The sequence below is a fragment of the Lathamus discolor genome, chromosome 2 (assembly GCF_037157495.1).
Source record: "Lathamus discolor isolate bLatDis1 chromosome 2, bLatDis1.hap1, whole genome shotgun sequence".
NCBI classification, from domain to species: Eukaryota; Metazoa; Chordata; class Aves; order Psittaciformes; family Psittacidae; genus Lathamus; species Lathamus discolor.
The window spans coordinates 28,698,113-28,725,924 of record NC_088885.1 but is presented as its reverse complement, the minus strand read 5'-3'; the positions used below and the strand labels follow the sequence as shown (position 1 = coordinate 28,725,924).

General features: G+C 34.8%; 1 protein-coding gene and 1 pseudogene across 13 annotated transcripts in view; both read left to right on the top strand.

Moving 5' to 3' along the window:
• DGKB (diacylglycerol kinase beta) overlaps positions 1-27,812 on the top strand; it is a 500,304-nt gene that overhangs the window by 277,698 nt on the left and 194,794 nt on the right. For all 13 annotated transcript variants that reach the window (XM_065666235.1, XM_065666238.1, XM_065666233.1 and 10 more), the window contains 3 exons: positions 9,798-9,883; positions 12,306-12,395; positions 14,874-15,034. In XM_065666235.1, coding sequence (XP_065522307.1) covers positions 9,798-9,883; positions 12,306-12,395; positions 14,874-15,034 — 337 coding nt within the window. The remainder of the gene's footprint in view (positions 1-9,797; positions 9,884-12,305; positions 12,396-14,873; positions 15,035-27,812) is intronic.
• Positions 14,588-14,761, top strand: LOC136009516 (U2 spliceosomal RNA; annotated as a pseudogene).

The following is a 27,812-nucleotide window of genomic DNA, read 5'->3' as shown; positions in this document are numbered from 1 at the left end:
AGCCTGCTCAAAAAAAAAAATGAAATAATGACATGCATGATTTTTTCTCATGTCTGTAATTTTATGCTGTACATGAATGGTAGTGCTGTTTTATTACCCAAATGGTATTTATTGTTTGTGTTTTGTTATACTAGTCTTAACACATATGGAAAATTTAAGTAATTTTAGTCCAAAGAGTAAGACAAGAAAAAATGCAGAAACTTATTTCGGGAATTTATAAGAAATTTTAACTGAGACAAAGCTAGTAACCAATGTTGTTTTACATATGGTATAATAGAAATGTCACACTAGAGGCTGAGATGATGAATTTTAAAAGACCTCTAACTATTCTATGATTCTATGATTCTGTTTTTGTTTAAATTCATCATGTATCTTGTGATGTACAGGAAAATGTATTTTAAGGCAGAAGCACAAGAGGGCAGTGTTAAGTTCAAACTGAAACCCCACATTTAAACTTCAGTCTTTTGAAACAGGAGTTTTTTAGAAAATATTTTCAATTTCTGTTTCTATTAGGAATCAAAATAGTTTTAGTTGGGAGTCACTTTGAAGAAGTTTCTAATTAATTTTCAAACAGACATTGCATTTTGTTAAGCTTGTTTTCATTCCACAGAAATGAGTACTCCTAAATTTCCAGTTTATCTCCAGCCATCACTTCTTGCCCCTGCCAATACTATGTAGTCTGCATGTAATTTGTCCCTAAAGCAAGCCGTTGAATAAACCCTGTATTTCACTTACCAGTCATGTTTCCCTTTGTGCGAGGGCTGGATTGCCTAATAAAATGTGCCCATCCATCCATCTGTCCACTCACTCCTCCATCTCTGTAATGCCAGTTATACTGGATTGTCAATCAAAATGTTATATTTGTTGAATATTGTCATATGTGTCATTTAGATCAAAATGGAACAGAGTGGGGTATTGTACAGCAGAGAAAAACAAAAAAAAAAGTATTCTTCATGGCAGCTGCTGTTATTTAATGAAAAGGGATAAGCACAATGTATATTTATTTTAGAGCATTTATGATTATTGTAATAGATTTTAATTGAGTATTTTGAGTTTGGTTTTTTTTTTTTCTTTTAAATACTAATTTCAGACATGTTCACTCAACCTGTAGAATGTTTATAGTATTAGGGTGCAATTTGCTTGTTTTGGTAGAGCCAACTTGTCTCCTTTAACCCTCAAGTATTTTATTTATGATGGTAAGTTTCTGATAAGCTGCTGTCATCAACCAAGAAGATAATATTAATGAGTTTGTCTAAGTTGGATTCCAAATATCTGTGACTAACATGAATTAGTATTTCCAGTTCATTTCTTTTGAAAATCTAAGTATCTCCCTTATAGATAACAGGGAGAAAGACCAGAGAACTCGGAGACCAGTAAAAGCCTAAATCTTAGGGGGACTGTAAAGCCACTGCATTTGAAAAAAAAAAAAAATCAAAACTCAACAGCTCAATCACTTGTTTTTTCATTCCTCCTCTTCAGTGAGATAACCATATTCTTTCACAGAAGGGTAATAAAGCGCTTCTTGACCGACCTTAGCTGGAACAGGGTTCAAATAATCTTTGTTCAGAGGAAGAAGGGCCATTTTTTAATTTTTTTGAAATATGGAAATAATAAATTTTATTTTCCTTTTCAGTCTTAAAAAAACCAAGCAAACAACAAAAAAACCATGACGCCCCCTCCCCCACCAAAAAAAAAAACCCCACCAAAAAAACCCACCACCAACAAAAAACTCAAACCAGAACAGCAAAATGAACAAAACCAAACAGAACTCCCAACTTTCTTAATATCAGGGGGTTGTAATATTTATAAAAATATTAGTGTGTAGCAGAATAATAGAAAACATTTTTTAACAAGTTGGCAATAAATTCAGTTTTGCTATCTGAACCTGCAACTGGATGTGTCACTGACTTTCATAATAGATGGGATGGCACTTGTAGGACTGCAGGGGCACCAACAAATACTTTTCTTGTAGCTTCTTAGAATGCCCAAGGTAAGGTTTTTGGAGGTGTTTATGTTAAGACTCATGTATATAATCTCTATGAAAATATGTACATGGTGCAAATAAATTGCTCAGCAGCCGACTGATTCCAACAACTGAAACTGACCTGCTCCAAAGCCTCAAAATCTCTCAACCAAAGGACAACAGTACGCTTTAAACAATGGTAGAATAATTAATGATTTAGGCATCCTTTATCTGGGAGTAGAGAGATGCGAGTGAGCTGGAGAAACCCTGTACGCTCTGCAGCTGAATGCAAGCATAAAAGGTACTCCACACTTGCAGGCTGCCAGAGTTAACAAAGTGACTTGAAAATTGCCAGTCTGATACATTGTGTAATTTGTGCCTAGCACCTGTGTTTTTAGGCTTGAAAAGAGTTTTCCCTGTTTGGTTGTTGCATCTCTATGGGAGTCTTCTACTTCTGACAACAACTGTTATTGTGGATTTAATGATTTTGGAGACTCTGAAATTCAGTTATTGTTCACCTCACAGAGAGGTAAATAATAGCTGGATGAATAGCAGTTGAGCCACAGACCCACATGACTCTGTGAAGAGGTCACCGTTTCACAGAGGCTTTGTCCCTCTGAAAAGGCTCCCGTTCCCTTAAGTCTATTATTTTAAATGTCTAATTTAGGTTATTTTTATACTCTATAATAGAAATTATATCTACAAAAGTTGTATTTCTTGGTAACTCCCTTAAGCATTTAATTTGGAGAGCATGTGCTTTTTAAATTCTATTCACAAGTTTATCTCAACAGGCCTTTTTAAATCTTAAATTCTGCCCACTTAAGATGTCCAAGACAGCCGGACTGCATCCCTACAACTTACTCTGTAGTTTAGTTGGGAATCTACAGCACCTGGGCCTTTATAATTTCACAAAGCAATAGGCCTATTTTGAAAATTACACTGTTTTCCCTAATTATTGGAATTGATTGCTAAAGTATTTCTTTTGCTTTTGCACATTTGGAATATCCAGAGTTTTCTGGGAAGACATATACATCAGATATATTTTTTGAAGCTAATAACAGCATATTCTGAGCAAAACCTTGAAACTAGTCTATTTCTTTGGACAGATTACATTTTTTTGCCAAAACTTCTGGTTTAGATATATATTTTAAACAGCTGTTAAACAATATTTTTGCTTGTATGACATCTATGATGTTTGCTGCATGCATAGCACAGTCTTGTAAATACCACCTATTTCCACTCCTTTCTTGGTCTAGTCACAGAATCACAGAATCACAGAATCCCAAGGGTTGGAAGGGACCTAAAAAGATCATCTAGTCCAACCCCCCTGCAAGAGCAGGGTAACCTACAGTACATCACACAGGAACTTGTCCAGGTGGGCCTTGAATATCTCCAGTGTAGGAGACTCCACAACCCCCCTGGGCAACCTGTTCCAGTGCTCTGTCACTCTTACAGTAAAGAAGTTCTTCCTGATGTTAACGTGGAACTTCCTATGTTCCAGTTTACACCCATTGCCCCTTGTCCTATCACTGGATATCACTGAAAAAAGCCTAGCTCCATCATCTTCCAAAGTAGTAAGCCTGATTGGCTCACTTCTCTCTTAACCATTGTAATTCTACAGCCTTTGTCTGAAATCTGTTTTAAAAGCCTCTGCCTCGTCCTTTAGCCTTAATAGTTTGCTCTTCTCTCGTTCTTGAACTGGTTCTCTTTTCTTGGTCACCCAAAAATAAGCTATTGACTATTACAGTGACTTGTCAACATATGACATCCAGCATCTACTCCACCCACTACCCAGCATATATTGATTCACTTTTCCCACAAATGCTTCTTTGTTTCTCCTTCTGACTGTCATATATCTCTCTCAAATCTGCAAGACTGCTATCCATCTTGTGGATATTATACAATAATACCAACAAGATAAAGCAAATGTCATTGTTGACACTATCACTATTATTTGATATCTGTATAAAATGATTTGAGGCCATCTACCGACTGTGGTGCTATACTGTAAAAGTAAATTGGTGTACATCTTAAGCAGTAGTTAAGGAAAATCTAAGTTTTGTTTGGACAGGGCTTTGAGTAACCTGATATGGTCAAGAATGGCCTTCCCTATAGCAGGGGGATTGGACTAGATAATCTTTAAAAGTACCTTCTAACCTAAACCATTCTATAATTCTATGCTATTAATGGTATTTGGGAGTGTGAAGTATATAGTATGGAGCAATATCTTCAGTTTTGGCTACTTGACAGTAAAATGTCCACTATATTCATGGAATCCCTCAGTATCCCAGGTGATCAAATGCTAAGGAACTGGGGTGTTGCTTTTCTAAATACACCATCATGGTTTTCAGCAGGCCTGTGATTTTAAATTGGCAGCCACCTTTATCTTTAGACAGTATGAACTGAAAACAGTATTTTCAGCGTCAGTATATTCATCTACCGGTTAGCATTCACACATTAAAATACCATTCCAGAAAATTAATATATTGCTCATGCAATGACAAACTGGATTTATTGAAACTCTTTGAGTGATTTATTGGAATTACTGTCTCATGAATTGTGTCATTACAATATGCAGAAAACTGTAACTGAGAGTTGTAATGAGGTTAAAGTATGTTGTCCAGGTACATGACCATCTCAACTTGGCAGTCTAGAAAAACCTGTGTTTAATTTTCATTTGTATTCTCAAGCAATAATGATGTGCTTTGTTTAGTAAAATGGCAGCAATACGGTTATTACAATAAAGGAGAAAATATTGCAACAATACAATTGCTTTGTATTTCAACTTAGTGCTTTCCTATAGATAGACAGTTTAAAGAAGAACCGGTGGTGAGTTGAATTAGTGAAATTGTTAGAAACCCAGCACTGTGAATTCATAAGTGGACAAGGGTTCTAAGTCATAGGGTTCACCTAGAAGTAGGAGATATTTATCATATAGGTCCTTCATCAGCATAAATCTGTTGATGACAAATCACCTTTGAGCTGATGTTGTTTAGGGACTTTTATTCACTTCCATTCACACACAGCATAAGTTCCATCCTAGTATGTAAACATTGTACTAGTTCACATATAATTATCAAACTGATAAGTTACAGATGCCATTCAAGAAAATTTCAATATTAGTGTGTTTTATGCTGCACTTTACGAACAGTAAATATTTATTGAATTTAATGATTTTACATATTTATTGATTCAATATTTTTGTTCCATTACCTTTAAGGCCATACTATTTTATTACTATGAAGACAGAAGTTTTGAAACAGAAGTCATAACAAATAACTTTTAATACATTTTTTCTGTACATCATAATATAGAGCTTCCTAAGTCCTCTATCTTGAAGCTGATTACAGTTGTAATTGGCAAAGTTCACGTACTGTGTATACTAATATTGGCTTAGAAGCTATGAAACAAAAGTATTCACAGTTTTAACCGATCATTTATTTCTTAAATTACTCTCCTTTTCCAAAAACTGAATCCAAATTACTTAGATGTAACTGTAAAAACAGCTCAGTAAAAACACTGTTCTAAGTTACAAGAGCTGAAGTAACTCTAAACCATTTAAAGTATTTAAAATTTCTTTCATGTACACAGATACTAATTTCTATTCCCCTTTCTTGCATTTTGATCTTTCCTGCAAAAGTTTAGTAAGTTAAACAGTATTTTTATATCCACTGATCATTTGTAATTTACCTTACATTTAGCTGATACCTGTGCTGAGATACCAATATCAGTGGGTTATGCTTTTCTTGGGATGTCGAGTTTTAAATTTTGCTTCCACTGTGAGTGAAGATGATTGGCTGAATGATTTCACGTGGTGCTGCTGTTATTCCCCCTTGTGTGGCTGAGCACCTGAAATCTCTGCATAGTACACTGTACAGTGGCCGTCTTTCAAGTGGAATTTACTAATTTATCAGCAGGAACTCAATAGTTGCTTTTGTGTGTGAGATCCTTGTGTCTGGCAAAATAAAATAAAACCAGGCTGTTATCAAACACCTTCAGTGGTTTAAATTTATTTGTTTTTCTTCCAGCAGATAGGAAACTGGATTAGGGAAGACTAAAACAGGTCAATTTACAAGTGAGCTATCACAATAAAGATATCTGTTGATAGCTTTACCAGTTTAGTCATAGGAGTGAGCCCATTTAGTATATTAATTATTGACCATGGACTAAGAACTATGTGTATGCTTATGAAATTTGAGGAATGTGAAAAGTTGGGTGATACTGTAAAGAAAAGGGAAGCTTCAATTTAATGTATAAGAATTTGATCATCGGACAAGGGTTAGATGATCTTATCAATTTTGATGATAGAAATACCATCAAATACAATAATCTCTTGTAATCCACCTTTAGGGACTGGTTATATTGACCTTTCTCAATAGAAAGAAAAATGGTTCATTTTCTAAACTCATCTTGGCAATTCACCCAGCAAAAAATATCCTCCTGTTTTAAGGACTTAGTATACAACCATGATATCTTTGATCTTCCTGTGAATTTCTTGTTTCCTTTTTGCCAGTGATTGAATAATAGATATAACTTGGCTTACATTCTGTACCAGCGTAACGTTCTTAAGTACCCTTCCAACTCTGCTAACGTGTTAAGTGATGTAAGAAAAGCTTTTTACTATAGTGTCTATAAAAAGCAAATCTGTATGAAAGAATGTGTACCTATTCTTACATCCACAAGAGAAACAGGATTTTTTTGGGGGGCAGTATTTTTCTTTGTTGAAAAAAGAATAAAAATAATGTATTAAATAAGTCTGTGTGAGTTATAATACAAATTAATTTGATATGAAGAAAATACTTTTTTTTTTTTTTTTAAGTTTCCGATTTACCTGTTTCATGTATCCTGTTTAATTTCTGTCACAGTTATTGACAGAATTTCTGTAAGGTTACTGACATAGTGGTCCTTTGTACTTGTTGTACATGTCATATTGCGCTATGTTAAGAGTAATAATCTGAATTGTTAAAAACTTAGATTTCTTTTTTTTTAAATAAAGATAAAACTTTTGGGGAAGAGACCCATTGTAAGTACTTATTTATATTTTTATGTTACTTGATGTTTTATACCTACCTAGAATTCTTGTACAATTTTATAAGTCAGTTCAGGTTATAATAGCACTAAATTTTCTATTCTGGTCCTTTACCTTAGTCTGACAGTACACAAAGCATTTATGATGACTTCCATTTTTTTTTTATTTACACTTCACACCACTTGTACTGAGTTCTCCAACAATTTATTTTATTTTATTTTATTTTATTTTATTTTATTTTATTTTATTTTATTTTATTTTATTTTATTTTATTTTATTTTATTTTATTTATTTTATTTTATTTTATTTTACTTTATTTTATTTTACTTTATTTTATTTTATTTTTTTAAACCATGTAAAGTTTTTCTGTGGATAAGAGGTAAGAAGTGCTATTAAAACACTAATTGACTAAAACTATCTTGATAGGCAATACATACTCTTCTATTTCTATTCAGAAATTTCTTTAAAATTGTAGCACTTACTGGGTTTGACTGAAACATTATCAGCAGAAAGCTATGTTCCTTTCCCAACTCTTAATGTAGACTGCACATTCTAATTCAATGAATGAGATTTATTTGCATATGTAATTATATAACTATATTTAAATTTATAAATTAATTTGATTTTATAAATATTTATATTTGTCACACTATATTTATATTCACTATATTTATATATATGCAAATATAAAATGTAAGGTATATGATGCTTTATGTATTTTATGTATTATATAGTTATATAATGTATGTATCACTTTTACATTTAAATTTATAAAAATAAAAAGTCATGTGAACTTAATGCTGTACTATGAAATTGTTTGGAAAATTCACCGTGTATGATTATAAATTGTTCCAGGGGAAATATGAATGAAGCTTACTCAGATTTTTTTTGACAATAGGGCTTTGTCACATTCTTGAATCCCCCACTTTCTTGGGAAGTTACACTTTTTTTGATGAAGATTAAATATACATTCAAAACAAAAAGGATGTTTGATAGCCATATGGTGAGAATGCTTGTTTATAAAAGGGAAGACGAAGATTTGGGTCAATGTTCTGCCCATCTGGATTAATGCTAGCATATACCCTGTACTTTTCATTTCTATATTTTTATTTTTTTTCCCCCGGACCTTCTTTTTGACATCTGTTACACGTGGTAGAAATGCTTAAATATATTTATAGAAGTTAGTACCCGGCCATCACCTTTAGGCTATAATTTGATTTTAAATTAATCTGAAATACCCTCAGTACTGGAAGAAGTATAATTAAAACTGTTAACTTTCTGCAGACCCAGCATGAAGTGGGGATGCTGGTGGTTGGAGGCATTTGTCTCTTTGCCAGGTCTCGTGAAGTGAGAGAGATACATACCTGTGGGCCAGGGGCATACCTCAGTGCCCACTCTTACAGTAGCAGAAGGTCTTTCTCAGCAGAGGGTCTTTCAACAAGTATGCTTATTACATGCATTCCCCAAGTGTACCCAGTCAGACTTGGCACATGAAGTTTTGGATCAGAAGAGATCCTATAGCACTTGTCCTGTGGATGTGTGAAGTAGAACCTAAGAGGTGAGAAGGGCAGAGCAGAGTTTAATACAGAGCAAGTAAGCATCCTTTAGACATCATACGTGACACTTGAAATTGTGTAACAACTCAGCAGAGAAAATTAGAGGGAGTGGGACAACAATGTGATGGGCTTAATTCTGTGTAGCTTTCTAACCTCGAAATGCTGGTCTAAAACTAGTAGACCAACAAGTTGTCCTGTCATCTTCTACATGTTAAATAGCATTTTTTGACCATTGTATTTTTAATTTCATTTTTACATACTCTTTCTTTTACTCTGTAGTTTGTCATGTGTTCTTAATTTTATCAAAATGCCTAAGAGAATTTTTAAAGCTTTCTAGGGACAAGAGCACCACTCTGTGTGCAGCATTAAAATTTCATATGGAAAATAGCTTGAATTAAACACTTGCAAGTTAATTTGTATATTTTTATTTAAGAATTTGCATGCAATGTACTAATTATGCATTTATTGGGAGATTGCGAACTGGAAATGAGATCTGTTCACTATCATATAGAATATGCAGTAAGATGTCTGTGATAGTAATGAATATCCTTAAAAGATGCTTTTAATTTTAAAATACCGCAACTTAGAATTGTTTCAATATATGCTCACTTTCCAGCATTGTGGAACATTGGTATTGAATGAATTGGATAATCAGGTGATGATACTGTCCAGCACTTGGTGGGATACAGAAGCAGAATATTACTAAAAGCGTTTCACTTTTGAAATATGGTTTGTAGGATGGTGGAATGGATCTTCTATTCAGTGTGACGCTTACTCATTTTGTATTAAACCTTGGTGCAAAGTTGTTTTTATCAGCCACAAAATGCTCAGCTTATGTATCACTGTACTATCAGAAATACAGTTTTCATTATGCTTTTATAGGCAGCACCTCACAAGGAATTGTGTCTAATATGCTTAGCCGTGTTAGAATTTTTTGTCTTGAGACTCTCCATACCCATTTACAACTAGGTAAATAGATATTGTTTTCTGTTAATAGTTTAAAAAAATATTTGAACGGAGATAAAGATTTGATTAACCATCAGAGCCAAGCTACTTCTAGTCTTAATATATGATAATAATGCTTGAATTAATAATTTTGTATTAGATTTTTCAGATAACATGGTGTTGAATTGTATTTATGTGAACAGAGGTGGGTATTTCAGGTGTTCACTTGTTCACATTCACATAAATGAATATTCTTAAGCCATAAAATGTTTGCGTAATAGATATCTTCATTTACTGTTTTTAGGTTAAATTTTTTCCGAGATGTTCCTGAGTTCAGAGTACTAGCATGTGGTGGAGATGGGACAGTAGGATGGATTTTGGATTGCATAGGTAATCAAAAGTGTTTTCATAGTTTTGCTTGACTAATGCTTTCCATTTTGCTGCTCTTCACTGTATACCAAAATATGGATACAGCCACCTAAACCATGATCTTTTTCATTTAAATTTTTGAAACTTGTTAGTTGAGGACATGATTATTTTTAAGGATTTTCAAATTGCAAAAGATACTCAAAATCCCTAGACAGATCCAGTGTTTGTAGTCTCTAGATTTCCAGAAAACATGAAATTCTAATCCATCTGTTTTAATTTCAGTTCATAGTCTATTCCCCAGATTCAAATCTTATTTCTTTTAATTTATTTGTTTTAAGACCATTTACCTTAGGTCATTTGCTTTTTCTGTTACCAAATTTTTGTTTATGCTTCATTATCCCAGAATGGAGATAATGGGCTAACAGCTGTTTCAGTTTTGGAGGTTTTTAAGTCAGTTGGCTGTGAAGTCCTCTGTATAAATTATTAGGAAGACCCAGAAGTCCAGATATTCCAGACTTAAACTGCTCAAGGCTTCTTAGGGAGAATATTTTCCACACCACATGGTTGTTTATTTGGTTTTAGAGGGGCTGAAGAGAAAAAAAAACGGGAACATGTAACAGTGGAAATTAGGAAGGGAATGAAGAGAGGTCAAAGGACTCAACTGAAAGTTTAGATGAAGAACATTTAAAAGCGTGTGCTTTGTGGGAGGTAGGCACCAGAAAACCTTTTCTCAAGTTCAGTGAAAAGTAAAAATAATGTCATGAAGGAATGAATAAAAGCAAAGGCATATTTCTAATCTTGATTAAAAGAAAAAAAAACAACCTTTTTGCAAATGCAAGCTATGATAGTAACTCTCAAATAGCTTTCAAAGTTATAAATCAACATAAATAACTATCAGATGTATTACCTAAATTTGGAAGGGGTGAAGTTTTGCAGCTGTTAATTCTGTCATAATTTGTTTCATTAGGTCTAAAATGTCATGCAGCAGTTACTTTCTCTGTCAGTGGTATTATTTGAAAAAAAGACTGTGTTATGTTTCAGTAAAATACTACCTTCTGAAGCAATTTTTGTGGTACAGAACTAAGAAATTATTTGGGGATCTAGGTTCACTTTGTTTCATAGGTGCAGGAAATAAGATTTTCAAAGCTGCCTTCCAGTGAACAAAAGCCCTTTGGCATATAAAGTTGAAGAAATCGCCTGTTTCGAGAAATGCACACTTTCTAGTTTGGTCTTTTCTTCCCTGATATCCTGATACACAAAGAATCCTAGCTAAGAACAAAGCAAGAAGAAAGGAAAGGAAAAGGGAGAGGAAAAAGGGAGAGGAAAAAGGAAAGAAAAAAAAAAAAAAGAAAGGAAAGGGGAAAGGAAAAGAAAACACACAAACACACACAAAAAAAAAACCCAAATACCAATCCAAACATTTTTTCTCCTTTTTTTTTTTTTCTAAACTTTTTAAAAATTATTTTATTAAATGCTAGATTCTCTTTGCAGGGTGCTGGTATTGTGAATGCTATATCTTCCTAAAGTATTGATGAGAGAAACTGATAAATAACAAGATTTCCCTGCCACATCCATTGGATATATAAGCTCCTTCTGTGAATTGCTGATAATTGTGCATAATTCTGTGAACAAAGTAGCTGATTGTTTAACTATTCAAGTAGAACTTATAAACTGGACATGCTAGTCATTCCAATCAAATGAGATTTGACAAATTCTGCATTTGGGGATGTAGAATGGGGATACCTCCCCATTTCCAGCTTTCAGAAAGGCTTGACAAGGGGTTTCCCATTGGATTTTGAACAGAGATCATTTGGCTTGAAATGGTAAAAACATACCAGTAAAGAGTCAAAAGACACTGTAAATTCATACATCTCAAATCATTACTTATTAAATACAAAATATTGACTTGAAGACTTATCATATACATCAGTGCTCATTTCAAATAGCAGGTTTGTTTCCTGATGGGAAAATCCCTGGTGTTGGTTCTAGGAGTTTTTGGTGATGGTGCTCATGTGTTAGCAAGTGAATTCAAGAGCAGTTCAAGTGAATACACATTTAAACATAAATTTGGTCATCCAGATGAAAAAGTACAAGATTCATCTCATTGTTTATGCCCTTAACTATTACACATTTGCATTTGTAGCTGAAAATGGCAGACCTGAATGCAACAGACAGCACACAATTTTCAGTCTTGGAAAAATCATTGGTATTGCTGTTTATGAATGTTTATCATATCTGTTGGTTACAAAAGTCCTCATGATAACAATTGAGTAAATTAGGATTAAGAACTGAATATTAATCGGATAAGGGAGTGGCTTGGTGAAATGCTTGTTGCTGAGCAGGCAGCATAATCTTATATAAGAAACGTGTCACTGAAACAAAACCTAACACATTGTGTCGGTACCAAACAATTAGTTATGTTTTTTTCCTTCTTTATTCACAGAGAAAGCGAACTTGATTAAGCATCCTCCAGTTGCTATCCTGCCTCTTGGGACTGGCAATGATTTAGCAAGGTGTCTGAGATGGGGAGGAGGTAAACAAATTTATGAATACAGTGCATTATATAATTAAAAGGAAAAAAAGAAAACTTTTGCATCAAAATCTGCTCTCAACATTTGGATTTCTTTTTTATGATGTATATAAAGAACAGTTATCACCTATCCTCTTCTTGGATTTAACTCTCTCTAAATGTTATGTGAACGGTTTTACAACTATTAAAGGTTGTAATCGCTCTTTATACCTTCTTTGTAGCTTCTCCTAACACCAAAAAGGCTCCAAAGTGCAGTGAGGGTAGTATATAGCTATTTGGTTGGCTTTTTAGCATCTCTATTGCAGTTATTTCTTTGATCAATACCTTATAAAGGGAGTATTCTTAAACAGATTTTAGTTGGGGCTGTTCTGAAAGGGTTACTGAAAACAGCTAATAATGGGCTTGGAGTGGCTTCATCTTTTTTAATATTCATAAATATTAAATGAAAAATATGTCTCGTCCTCAGACTTGTTCTTTTGATCCACTCCACTTCTTTTCTCCTACAGAGAATTCCAAGCAATAAGTGCTGTGGTGCAGGAAATGAAAGGCAAAGAATGTTGAAAGGAGAATATATGTAAAGTCAAAACTTTAATACCCCATTTGCATCTTTTCCTGGATGTATGGAGCCTTTCTCTCAGCTCCTCCAGGATTTGCATTACAGGATAACTTGAAGAAGACACAAAGAAGAAAGAGAAGTCTTAGGCAAGACTCAGTCTCTGGTGAAAGCATGTTAGCTTATGGGCTCACAGTGCTGTTTAGGTCTTGGTTGTTTCATTTGAGATGTGTATTTGGAACTTGGCACTTTATTTGCAACTTCTCAGCCTTTGTAGATATCCCTTCCTTCTTCTGTCCTACCATAGCAAGTTTCATTTCCAAATGTCTGCCTAGTTACCAGATAATCTTTAGTAAATTCTCAGTAGTTTTCATGCTGTCAAATCATTTGAGGACCTCCTTTATTTTCTCTGTCATGACTGGTGATTGGTTATTTGCATAGTCTTAGGGAAAAACAACAACAAAACACCCCAACAAATAAAACCAATCAAAAAAACACAATCAATTCAGCCTTGCTTCACTTTCTCAACTGTTCATAGAGCAGAGTAATAGAATAATTCTGGTTGGAAGAGGTCACAGGAAGTTGCTAGTCCAATCTCCTGTTCTAAGCAGGGTCAGCTATGAGAGCATTTAATTACATTAGTGGGAACATGTCCTTCCATTCACTTCCATTCGTTTACCTTCTGTTTTGAGTGGTTCCATCTGGACTTAAAGTAGAAAAAGACAGTATGAAAATATTCTGGCTTTTGTCATTCTTTGACCAGTTGCTTTCTTGGTAGACAATGAAACTTCCATAGATGGGATAGGAGACAGGGTTTCTAGAAACTAAACTGCTGGTGAGTGTTCTCAAAGATGCAAACAAATGGACTCCTGCATCCTGCTGTTATGCAGTGGTTGGCAGTAACTAACAAAAACATATTATACAACTGTCGATAGATACATCAGCCATGTGTTTTGAGCAGTGAGGTTTTGAATGGCTTTGCTTGCTCAAACTGTTAATGGCCAAAGAAGTACATATTGTTTGTATATGAAAATTTATTTCTGGTTTGAAGAAGAAATGAATCCACAAATCTTAGTTATCTATTGCGAAGGTATTTACTCTGAATAATTTTCAGAGTTTGTAATGTCATTTGGTAAAATCCTCACACCTTTTATACATGTGCACATGCGGACTGTATGTTGTATATACTCAGGAGTGTGTAAACAAGTTTTCCACTGAATTTAGTATACAGTGTGGTGAGCTGCTACTACTAGTGAATTACCTGAAGACATGAGTGCTTGTTGCCAAGTAAGAATAGATCTCTACAGAGCAGAAGGAGGCTCATAAGTGTTGAAAGACTGAAAAAAATGTTAGTTCTGCTGCTAAGTCATCAGTTACAGATTTGAAATTCTGGATTTGTTATGCTATACCACATTGAAGCAATCAATAAAAAATAGTAGACAGCTTTTAACTTTTCAGTCACTTGTCAGACTTTAATCAGACAAACCTACTGTATGTCTTTATTCCATAAACTTTTAAATCAAAGGTGTTTAAATATTTGGACAAATTTCATAACAAGAACAATTTGCAAATTAAAACAGCTTTTTGGATATAATAATTTGGAAAATTCAAGGGGTCGGCAAGTTTTGAAAATCAAATTATTATTGCTTCTCGGCCTTTTGGCTAAGATCAAGTGTAGTAAAATTATTTTCTTCAGTATAAATTTGATGTTCAGCGAAATCTGTAGATTTTTTTACAGTTATAGAATAGTTTGGGTTGGAAGGGAATTTTACAGGTCATCTAGTACAATGCCCTCTGCAACAAGCAGGGACATCTTCAACTAGATCAGGTTGCTCAGAGCCCCATCCAACCAATCATCTAGAAAGAAAAAGAAAATGTAACAAAACTCTAGTATGCTTGATTAAATAACCGTTTTCATGTTTTGCTAGGTTATGAAGGTGAGAATTTGATGAAGATCTTAAAAGACATTGAGAACAGCTCAGAGATTTTGCTGGACAGGTGGAAATTCGAAGTAATACCCAACGATAAAGATGAGAAAGGAGACCCAGTGCCTTACAACATCATCAATAACTACTTTTCTATTGGCGTGGTAAGACTCATGCTTCTCCTTAAGTGATTTTCTTTTTCTGTTTTGAATAAATATTTGCATTTCATGTCTTCAAGTGAAGGATTGTTGGCTACATATCATTTGTAATGTTGTTTTGCTTGTGAAATGAATACATAGATGACTGACAGCAATTTACATAAATTTACTTCCACACATTCAAACCGGAATTATTTTTCAGGACCTTCTACCTTCCCATCTATGAGGAAGATATTTGTGTTGTTGCTAATGGTTTATGAGCAACCATAGCACTAAATTTATATTGTCATTATGAAGGTCTTATGAAAATATAAAGGCAAACTAATCACTTAATCAGAACTCTAAGTAACCTTTTCCATTAGCATTCACATAATCAGAACTGTTTAAAAGAACAGTGATATTCTTTATTTTTTCAGGGCAGTTTTAAATAATAACAGTAATAACACAAAAAACAGTACCACAAGTGTCTTCTCAGTTCTGTCTTACAGTGAGATTCACAGTTAGAATGAATTATGAGGAAAAGGGGTTTAAGAAGCATTTTGTGTCCTAGGAACTGCATCTCCGGCTTGAGGTTCTCTGTTGTTTCCCCTATCTGCTGCCCACACTGTAAATGAGGGAAATGCATGTCTGACTCTTCAGCCTTTGTTTTGGATATGCTTTCCAACACAAGCAGAAGGGGGCGCCGCAGTGAGGTCCAAATCTCACATATTGAATATTCATGAATAAGATTTTTAAGTCGGACACAAATGAAGTCTAATTAATGAATTAAACTTGGGAACACATCCTCCAATAGTTAGAGCTAGCTGTTCTGACATCAACTTGTTCTGCGTATCTTACATGAATCTGTGTAATATTTCTGAATAAAAATCAAAATCCACCTTTACAGTATATATAATTCTGCAATCCAATATTTCAGTTGCTACAGAAAAGCATTTTAATGGTAAATACAGCATACAACACTGTACATCCAAGCAAATTAGGGATGTGTACTTAGTTTATTTGATCACTGTGCTTCAGCATTAGCAAAGATTTAAGTGGTTGATGAATTCTTTACATATTAATTGAAGTTCTGTGATTTTTATATAGTGCTTATCAGCAACATGCAGAGACAGTGTCCTTAAAAACATTCCTTGGCTTCCTGTAGTGTGTAGTCCTAAATGCTGAAAAAAACAGTCAGGTCTGCCCAAGGTTAAAATATTTAAGTAATAAAAAATCGTTTGGGTTTTTTTTTTTTTGCTTGTATGGTTTAGATTTTAGCCTCTGTTCTTCGAAGGAAGGGCAGAGAATGACTAGATATAACAGAAATAATATAAAATTAGTATATGAAAGTATGTAAATGCAAAGTATATGCACCAAAACTGCAAAATGAAATTCATAAATAGGAGAAAAGGTACAATGGAAAATCTTTGGTTGCAGGAAATAAATACTATGATAATGGAAAATTCCCAGCACAGGGGGATATATTCAGTGACTGACAAAAAGGGAATAGCGATGCTAAAGCCCACAGATGATGAAAGAAAATGTGTGTTATACTAAGGAAGCAAGCAAGACTTAAGAGGGAGGAAGGGTAAGATTTTGCACCTATATGTTAATACAGCGCAATTTAAATGGTTTCTAAAATGTAGAGTACCACCACATTTAAAGACGTAGTACAGAAACAGGAAATTGAACGCCAAGTAGATACTGGGACATCAGTGAATGTGCTAGGATTCAAAGAATCCTTTAGCATTTTTCATGGGAAGAAAATAGAATTGCATTCAAGGAAAAAAAAAGTTGAAATTATACAGTGGCAAGATCATAATACTATTAAGGACAGCGTAAATTACTTGTAGAATGATGCAAGAAAATATGAGGCTCTACTCTATACACTAGGCTTCATGGACAACCAGAAGACTCAGTTTTCAGATAAAAACTTTAAATTCATGAATTTGGTAAGACTAAACATATGATTCTCTACATAATAGAAATGTGTGCACCAGGAAATTATACTAGGAATGGACGTTACAATATGTTGCATTGAGAAAAGGTTCTAAAATTGTTAAATTGCGTTTTTAAATGAGTAAGATCTGCCAAGTTTGTCACATGTGGAAATATGTAAAATGACTGCTTCTCAGTTTCTTTGGTGTGAATCAGACAAAGCAAATGGAGAAAATAAAAAACTGGATTTCAAACTTCCTTAAACTGTGTAATTCATGTATTAGGTAACATGCATAGCAATTCTTGAAAAGCCAGGCAAAATGTTTATGTAAATAGACAAAGTGCCCAAACCTGGCTACAACTAAAATAAAGCTGTTTTCATAAAAGCAGATATTTTTACAAACTTGATACCTAATATAAGCTTTGGGAAGTACTGAACTGGGAAAGCAACAATCTACCATCAAGTTGCACATCAGTCCATAGCTGCTTATGCCCAAGAACATAACTGGAGTTAAGCCTATAACAAAAAAATGCTAGTGCCACCTACAGTGTTATATTAAGAAAAATCTATGTCACAGATGGTGTTATTCATAGAACCATAGAAAATCATTGAGTCATGTATCCATTCCTCTCCCTAAGCTAGCATCAATGACACTTGCCTAATTCCTGACAGATGTTTATCCAGTTTATCTCTACAAATTCCCAGTAGAGGAAATGTGCCTGTGGTGACCTACTGCATTACTTTGTTGTCCCTACTCTGAAATTTCTTTGTTATGTCTAACCTGAATAGTTTTGGTGTAGTCTGGACTCAGGTCATTTTGTCCTGTACAGAGCTGAGAAGGAAAACATATTCTCTTTCTCTGTTAAACTACTTATTACCTACTAGAAGGTCTACCAGATAATCCCTTAGTCTTGTGTTCTGTAGCTATTCTATCTCAAATTTCTTCACCCTTTCTTCACAGAAAATGTTTTATAGACATATGATCATACATTTCGCTTTTATCTGTGTTCAGATAAAATGTGAGAATTCAATCCAATTACTCCCTTTGGTCCATGTGTTTCTGGAACCATAGTGCTCCCAATTAGACACAATGCTGCATTTGGTGTTCTGTCAGCACTGAGCGGAAAAAAGAATTGCTTCATGTCTTCCAAAGAATACCTTTATGAAGAAAAATGAGCCTTCTTAATATTAGCATGAGTTTCTTTATTCACATTTGATTTGTGATTCATTGTTAATTTCAGATACTATTCTGAAGAGCCACTACTTAATATCTCATTTGGACTTTCCATAGGTGATTCTTCCTGCCTACATACAGAAACTTGCACTTAATTGAATTACACTCTCTTTTAATTATTACTGTTTCTTCAAGGCACTGCGAAAACTAATGGTAACCTGCACCATATTGCTCATTGCCTCATAGGTTCATGCCAAATAATAAGCACAGGCTCTAATCTGATATTAGCAGAACCTGCTGTATGAATTTTGTACCAGTATGGCAGAAACTGTATTTGACTACAGTCTCAATGTACACTTAGAAATGCCAGGGGAGTAAAACTCAATAAAATTGTGCTTGACATGGGGCTCTTACTGCTTTAGGACCATAGTTCAGGTTGGAAGGTAGAGGAGGAAGTCATTAGTCCCGTCTCCTGTTCCAAGCAGGTCATAAAGCTGTGAGAGCAGGTCATGTTATTCAGATGGCATGACCCCTCCGGGCAGCCTGTTCTGGTACTTGACTGTCCTTATGATAAATATGTTTTTCCTCATATCCAGTCCAAACCTCTCATATTTCAACTTACGTTCTTTGTCTCCTATCCGCCCATTATGTGTTACTGTGAAGAGCCTGGCTTTATCATCTTGCTAACCCTCTCATAGGTGCTTGCTGGCTGCTATCAGGTTTTTTGTTTGTTTGTTTTCCATCAATCAAGACCATAATATCCCACCTTGGATACAAGAATGGTGGGGTAGAGAGTGTTCAAAACCTCACTGAAGTTGAATATGACATCCTCTGCTCTATTCTCATTTGCAAATCTAGTTAACACAGGCAGCAATTGGAAAGCAATTTACCCATTGAAAGAAAAATGATACAGTAAGTTGGAAAGGAACATTTGACAGTAGCTTATGTGTGTGAAAACTTTGATTAGCATGTTGAAGTCAAAAGCATTTTTTCAGTATCAGTTTCAGATGTCTGATATGTACACAGGTATATGTACTATACTGTGTATAAGTACAGGAAAAAAAGTAAGAAACGAAGTGAGATGTACACTGTGTTCAGCCTGATGAAAGCACAAATCATGGAAGCACCATGAAAAGCATAAGCCAAGCTGTGTGTCAGTTTCAAAGCAGGAGCTAGAAGACATCTAAGAGCAATGTAGAATAAGATGAAGATTTTTCAAGTGCTCACATGCATTATTCTGTCAGGATGGCAAGATACCAGGAGAGAAGTTCCATCTGCTTCCCAGTAATACTGGAGTCACTGAAACAAGCTAAGTATCCAAGAAAAATGTGTATTAAAGTAGTCAAGTCGTATTTCCTTTAAAAAGAAAAAACAAACAACCAAATCCAACCTCCTCCTCAATAAACCATAACAGAACAAAATACCCCCTCAAGAATATAGTAGGGCCATCTGAAAATGGGAGCTTGTCTTGCAGATTCACAGATTTGATGAGTTGGACAAACATAACTGATAATATTAGAGGACAGGTAAGCAGATGTGATAGAGGCAGGAAACATCAGGCTAACTGTCAAACAGAGGCAAGTTCAGTTACTGACATTTTTCAGAAATACAAACTTTTATTCCCCATAATCTACACAACGTACATTTGTGCACTAGGTTGATATTATCACAGTTATGGTGAAAGGCAGAGTTCAATAATATTAGTATTGGTGTGATAGCACAGTCTGTGCTCTAGGCAGTTGGACTGGAATGCATTTTCAGTCATGTCACATCATGTAGCCACCTTGCTGAGGTTACCAACTATTAAAGGGAGGGTGTGTGTATGCAGAGTATGTCAGCTTGCACTTAGTATTTGTCATGGTTAGCCTTTTTCCCATGGATAAAACGTAACTTGTGCTACTTTCTTCAAGCAGTCAGCTGCTTACTGTTAATGGTGGGTCAACATGTGTATATGGAAAATTGCTTCAAATAAGCTTGTGTACTGGCATACCCATGCGCTTCTCGTTTATTTTATCCTATTTATTGTCAATGTCTGTTTCCCAAACCTGTATTAAAAAAAAAAACCAAACCCACAAACAAAAGCAAAATGAAAACCAAAAGAAAAACAGCTCACCCGACACACTCCCCTCCCCGCCCAAGCAAAAACCAAAACCCCAAACTTCACTAATCAATTACATGGCATGCCATCTTAGCATAGAGAAGTATTTTCACAGAATTCAGTAATGACTCTTCAGTTCAATGCATGAACTTAAAAAACCCTCAAAAACCAAACAAATAAAATCCTCAAACTAAATCTCCATATGCTCATGCATGTATTCCAGCATTACTCAAAAATAAGAGTAAAAAAGTGTATATAGGTACCCACAAAACTAAGCCTTATGTTTGAAAACAATTGCTCACAAGTCTAATCTCAGATCTTGCTATTTTCACCAGTCATGCAGTCATGACAAAGCATAAATACATATTGTTAGTTCTGAAATGGGTGGGTATATATTTAATGAAATTCACAGTGAATATAACCAATTTAAATACACACAAAACAAGTATTCATGAAAGGTGCTGAAATGCTCATTTGCTGATTATTTGCTGATCATGGACATGGAAGGTGAACAGCCAACTGACAGTGAGGCATTCTCGCATAATACCAAGAAATAAGAAAACATCAGGACAGTCTTTGTTACCTTGAGAAGGACTTGCTTCTGCACCATAATCAAACCACATAATGGCATAGGCAAAATTTTGTGTAATACTAAGATGTGAAGAAACAATCCTTTTAAGCTTAGGGAAAATTAACTTAGTTGTCATGCAGTTTTAGTTAGATAATGATCAATTAAAATTGAGTGACCGTTAAGGCTGTGTGTCTTTTGAGGGAATGCTATTAAAGAATGTTAAATATGTAGGGAAGTTACAATGCTTATTTTTAGTGTTTCTCAAATGATTGTTTCAAAGTGAGACAGATTGAGTATTTTGATAAAAGCTTCCTCAAAGAATGTCTCATTAAATATTCCATTGTGATTAAACATTAGAACCTTGACTTTTGCTAAATGCTTGGTTGAAGAGAGCATGTGGAAGGAGGAAGAAGCCATCTATATACTGAGGGATAGGAAAAATGGGAGAAAGTGAGCAAAAAAACCACGCTTACTTAGTCTTGCTGTGCTATCTCTTCAGTGTGGATATTGAGGAGAAATGACTCAGTGTCTCTTTCTACCTGGGCCACCTTCTAATACCTGAGAGGGGCAGGAGAACCACAGGAGTTCTAGGAATAAGCCAGAGACATGCAGGGTGTGGGATGGAGGCAGAGTTGTGTAGACAGGAGGTTTAGGGTTTGAATTACTTGATTAAAAGCTTAGAAAAAATGTCTTCATTTACTAAGTCTGTACAGATCTTACTCCTAGAGAAAGGTGAGTACTTTAAAGGTTCATCCTCTACAGGAGCAAATAACTGTAGGCCAAACCAAAGGGACAGAGGTGGTCAGCTGAATACTGAGCACCATTCTGCAGCAGCCAACTTTGCTAGACCCTGATTTTTTTACACTTACTATGCAGACAGCATGAAAATATATTAAAAAAAATTGTACTCAGACAATGACTGACCTCAAGAAGGTTAAAAATATTTAAACCATAAAATTAATCTATCTCCCATTGACTTCCTTTATAGTTAGTTATAGCACTTTGTATTATTTTCTGTTTTGTGGTGAATAATGCTGAGATTATGAATAGGTTTACATTGCTGCTAAGATGAGAGTCCTAAAGCAGGTCTTGCAGAAGCAAGCATAACTTGGAATTTACTGTTTTACCACTGAATTAGTTTAGAGTTTGGCCTGTGTGGAACCAATTAGGTCAACATGACCTAGTAGGTCAGCACTGAAAATCTTTAAACTTAAATATATTCTTCCCTTGTTTTGTTGGGTTTTGTTGTTTTTCGGGGAGGGGGGGGGGGGGAGGGGGTTGGCGGGGGGGAGATGTTTTGGGTTCTTTGGGGCTGGTTTTTTTTTTCTTACTTTTTAAATAAATCATAAATGTATCTGATGTTAATAGCAGATAAACTATTAACAACATTGTTTAGCTATAATTTGAATTTTTGTAACTGCATAGGATATTACAGAATATATGTTACTGAGCCACTTCCAGCTCTGTAATTAGAGCATTGGAGTGTAATAAATTGAACTAGCAAACATCTGCATTGTTCTTTAATACAACTTTGTATGAATGACAGACTAGGTAACTCTGATTTTTCATCTCAAATTTTGTTCCTCTTGGATGAGGTTACATTAAAATTTTCAACTAACTTGTATTTTTGAACAAGCCATGTAGCTGTTATGTATGTAAAGTACATACATATTCTCTCTGTTCACACTTAGATAGATTGTGTATAGTCTGGCCATAAGGACAGGAAGATGTGCCGTCTCTCAGGATAAAAGCAGAGTCTCTTAGCGGCTTGCATTCTATGTAGATCCAGAACTGCTCCTCCCTTGTTTAGGCTGATTAGCTGAGTGCGTGGTTTATATTTGAGCCTACTTGAGATCTTCACTATTGGTGCTCTTCTACATACATACCCTAAAGAGTCATAGTCAACAGAATCAAGCTCCTTAGTAAGCTTAAAGCTATAGCTAATCTTACTCAGGCTATTTCATTTGCACAAGATACTTAAGATGTGGAAAACATCTTATCTGTCTGCTTACTGAGACAGGATTTAAATAAGAATCCTGCAAAGTCCCTTCAGCTGAAACTTTGAATATATGTTCAAACACATACACAAGAACATATTGGAAGGAAAAAAAGGAGTGGAATGCTCTAGGACAATAATTAAGACAGTAACCTGGAAGAGTACTGTGACATCCAGATTCCTGTTCCATCTGTTGTTTTTGTCCATTTGGTTAACTAGTACATAGCAATTCAGAAACTTCCAGAACTATGAATGACTTCTTTTCTAACATCAGTAGATACAGAATTTTGATGGCAAAACAGAACTTAAGCAAGTAGAACACCTCAGTCTTTCATTCACTCTTTACAACATGTGATAATTGATTTCATAGCAATATGGTGATATTCTCACTTGGATGATCTACAACAAAAATATGTTTTTCAAGTGTATTTAGTTAAGGCAGTAAAGATATCTGAATGTGCCTAGAAATGTTCTGTAAGTTCTTTGAGAAACAAGTCAGTATTACATACTAGTTTAATTAAAAAAAAATCAGTTACCAGGTAAAGGGGAAACTTCCTTAATACTAGTAAGTAATAATACAGTCAGGATGTGTTCTCCACAAAATTATTAGGACAAAGTAATAAAGGCCTACAACAAAAACAAGTGTACTTTTATGACACCTAATATGTTACTATCAAAAGGCATTAGCAAATAGATATTTGCATGGTCATGATTTAATATCCTTCAGCCTTATCCAGTTACTAAGAGCTTCTTATTCTGCCAGTGGGGAAAACTATGACTGCTTAACTCTCATAATCATAAATTTGAGTTCGTTATTGGTCTGCTTCTCCATCAGTATACTCTTTAAGTCATCAACAGCCATTACATCTCCTTAATTCTTTTCACTTGTTTTTCCAAAACTACAAAATTAAAAAAAAACCCAAACAAAAACAAAATTTAAAAACCCCAGCAACAAAAAACCCAAAGTAAAACAAGCAAACAAGAAACAAAACTGTAAGAAAACTCTTATAAAGAAGACAGATTTTTGGCTTTTCTCATGAAAGAACATTTCATTAGCATCAGTGAAAACTTTGGCTATCAGAATTTTTAGTCACAAGTACCAGAGTCTAAGTACGGTTGTTCCTCTAACTAACAGTGCAATCCCATCATGTTTTATTTCACCTACATTATTTTAGGATGTATTTGTTTTTACGAAAAGTTAGTTTATTATGGTATATATCATTTCCAAATGGAATAAATTTTAGTTTTGCAGTAGTCACATATTTTGAAATTTCAAAGCTTCATAGCAGCTCATGGTGTTTAGAAGGAATTATTAATTTTTTCTGCATATGAAAATATCCTGAAGACATTTGATATTTAGTCCCTGATTCAATACAGAATTTAAGCACGTGCACATCTTAACACTAATTCAGTGTGACATTTACATATGTGTTTAAACTTTCCAGATCTTGCAAAGCAGTTAAATACTTGGTTAATTTTTAACCATTTTATCTGCAGTTTCATTAATATGGCTGGACAAATGCACATGTTGAATTCTGAGCATTTGGTGTAACCTAGTTAATTATTGAAGTGAGATTTGTGGTTATACATAACTAAAACCCATATTTATTAGTTTGCTGAACTAATATGAATATAAGCACATGCTTATATTGTGAATATAATGTGAATTGCAGCCATCACTTTGAATGCACTAATGGAAACCTGTGATATATTGCATGATTTCTGTGCCAGTCAGGGAAAGAATATTTCAGAATAAACAGTATTATTGCTCTGTAATCCAGATAACATTTTTTTTTTTTTTTGTGCAAAAAAGGTTAAGAGAATGAGCAACTAATTTATGTGTGAATGTAAACAATTTTAAAAGTTCACTGTTGGTACTGGGTATATCATATCTTTAGTCTTATAGCTAAATCTGTAGAAGTGGTCCCTCTATCTGTGGAGAGACTTCTACTCTCTTTTAGAAACAGCATATTCAGAACAGCTTCAATCTCAGATTTGAAATACTATCTCATTCAGAAGTTCAACTGATAGTTGGCTCTTTTGATCTCCAAACATTGCTGTCTTTAGAATTTACAATCTGTAAGAATTACTCTTACAGGGTTTTGCTGTTTAAAAGTTTGAACAGTCTTCATTCAGCTTTCATTGCTGTTGAAGTTCTCCTGCAGAAATGTTGGACATAATACATAGCAAATAGTGGTGATGGAGGCTGGGTTTTTTTGTTGGAGGTGGTTATTTTTTTCATATGGCAGAAAGCCACAAACATATACTACATGTCTTGGAAAGCTGGATCTGTAAAATAAATCATAGATAAGGAGCAATAAGAGCCTCTCTGAAGGTTTGTCTTCAGCCTTTTGAGCAGTCTGGTCTAGTGAAAGGTATCCCTGCTCATGGCAGAGGTGTTGGAACTAGATGGTGTTTAAGGTTCCTTCCAACCCAAACCATTCAGTAATATTTCCCTGGACCTGAAGAATGTGAATTCCATAGCCAGAAATAATTAGCTTTAGAGTTGGTGATAACTATATTGCAACACTGCTAGTGGTGTTTCCTGCCATCTGGTTTCCTTCTACCTCTGTGTATTTAGTTTACCTTGTAAATCCCTCTTGCCGTCGTAACCTTCTACCATTCAGAAGGTATATTAAGGTACCCTAGCAAGAGAGCTGCACTGTACTGCATGCAGTGTCTAAGGTACATTCATGCAGAGCACCAAAGATTCATAGCTTACTCTACTCATTAATGAATCTTACTACTACAAAAACCAATAGTTTCCTGAGGTACCATTTCTTGTGTTTCATGTAAGTATAAAGAAATTGAAAGAATTTAGATTATTTCTGCTGTGATTGGCTGTTTATTTAATTGTAAAGTTAAAATGTGAATATACGCCAGTCTGTGCTGCAGCTTCCAGAAAACATACCACATAGACTGATTGAGAATTGTGTGTGTAATTTCCCTTATAGCTCAGTGAGAATAACGGGGTCAGTTCTGAATTTGCTGTAGGCTTTTGTCAGGTTCAGTAAAAATGCAGTACTGTGGGCTATATTTAAATTAGCAAGTAATTTGGCTCAGTAGGAGTGTAGCAATTGATGCTGAGTCCCTTCTGTCTACAAAGCATGCAGTTTGGGAGACTTAATTCAAACTGGATATAGTCTGTTCCCCTGCAATGAACTCTCCTGGCATGTGTTTGTCCTAAAGTGACCTAAAAGATTAGTCACTGCTTTGGTCTGTGTGTCCCCATATTATGGGAGGAGCACACCAGCCACATTGAAAGTGTTGCCTTCCAAAGTTATCTGGCTGAGATATGCCAATCTTTACTTCAGAGTCACAGGAAGTGGGGATGATTAAGAAATTTGTTTTAGAATTTCATTCCTGCTCCAGCAGTTTTGCAGTAAATCTGAAAAAGGCATGTAGGAGTATAGTGTGGGTAACTTTGACATACCTTCTTTCCCTCCTGTTTTCTCACATTTTTCCTTTTGGCATTTCAGGTATTTGAGATTCTCTTTCATCTGACTTTTCATGACGAGGTTAGAACAAAATGCTGAATACCTTGAACAAAGAAAGACTCCCTTGGTTTAGATTTATGAGTATCTTGTGCACTTGCTATCAGTTATTACCCATTCCTGTCATGTGAAATTATTCTTCTGGTGTGAAATCAAAGGCTAGAAAGTGACTTGTTTCCTATAGTCAGTAAAAACTTCAAGAAGAATCACTGGGAGTGTTTGGCAGTTGCCTAAATCCTCCTTTCTAATTTATAAGGATTTGGAAAACAGAACAGTTTATAGAATTGAGAAGATGCATGTTAAATTTCATTATTTAAAAGGCTTGTTATATAAAATAAAATGCAGTGAGGCATTATAACTTTGCTAAGGAGGGTATTTTGTGGGCAGAAGTGCAGTAAAATGAAACTTGCAATCCTCTAGTGTTTTGTCTTTGCCTACCTTAGCTAGTAGAGATTTTGAGTCTTGTATATGCAGGGATTTTTTTGGAGTTTCTTGTTTGCTTTGTTTTGGAGGGGATTGCATTTGTTTCCATAAAGGAAGGATCTACAAAGGACCCTAGCCAACAGCTACTGTCACAAGCGACAGTTATAAATGAGAGTATATGCCTGAAGACATAATCTGCAGTGAATTCAGAAGAGCTCCTTAGCTAAATGCAACTAAATCAGCTACACTGTGTAATTAACTTATAACAATATTATTCATTATATATGTAAGTTATTATCTATATGAAATTTGTAATATACTAAGTAATGATTGGGAGATTATTGTATTAATTAATTCACATTATCATAATATAATCCTGATGTATGTTTGTCTTGTTAGTGCTTTTACTCTTAGTTGTTCTTAAAAGAAATGTCAAAGATATCAGGAAAATATGATGTGGGGTTTTTTGCACACAGACTGGGAAGCATCTGTATTCAAATGAAATTAAAATCTTAGTCCTTGTCTTGATTTTGTAATTTTCCTTGTTAGTGATTACAGGAACATGTTGAGGAAAGGTAGAAGCCAAAGATACTTTATATTGAAGTTAAAAGCAAAGTGAATAAGCTTTAAGGTTGGTCCCACTCATACTGAGTAGGACTCATACAGAGTTTAAAGTAGGAAGAAGCTTAGGGGACTGAGAAAATGACTTGAAGAAGAAAGGCAGAGATTTTCAAGACATGTTAAGCTACCAGTGGAGGTAAATCTGGAAAAGGAGTTTATGAAATGTGCAAGCCATGAAAAATGCAAAGTGGACTGTGTGTACACTGATACCTTAGCCTGGCTAAGCTACAAAACATGGGTCTCCCTCTGAGTACACATGTAAAACTGTGAAAAATAGCATAGATTGAAATTGCAATCATTCTGTTTTCATGTGAGACTTAATCCTGATATGTTTAAATGAGTTAATGTAAATGAGTTGCTTTACCAGCTTCTTTCTGACAGCATCGTTTACCTTTTTCCCATGCCAGTAAAGATCCTGTCTCAGAACTTTACTTTCACAGGTCTACCAGAGCCCAACTGAGTCTTTTCAGACTGCCTGTCTGTAGCTGT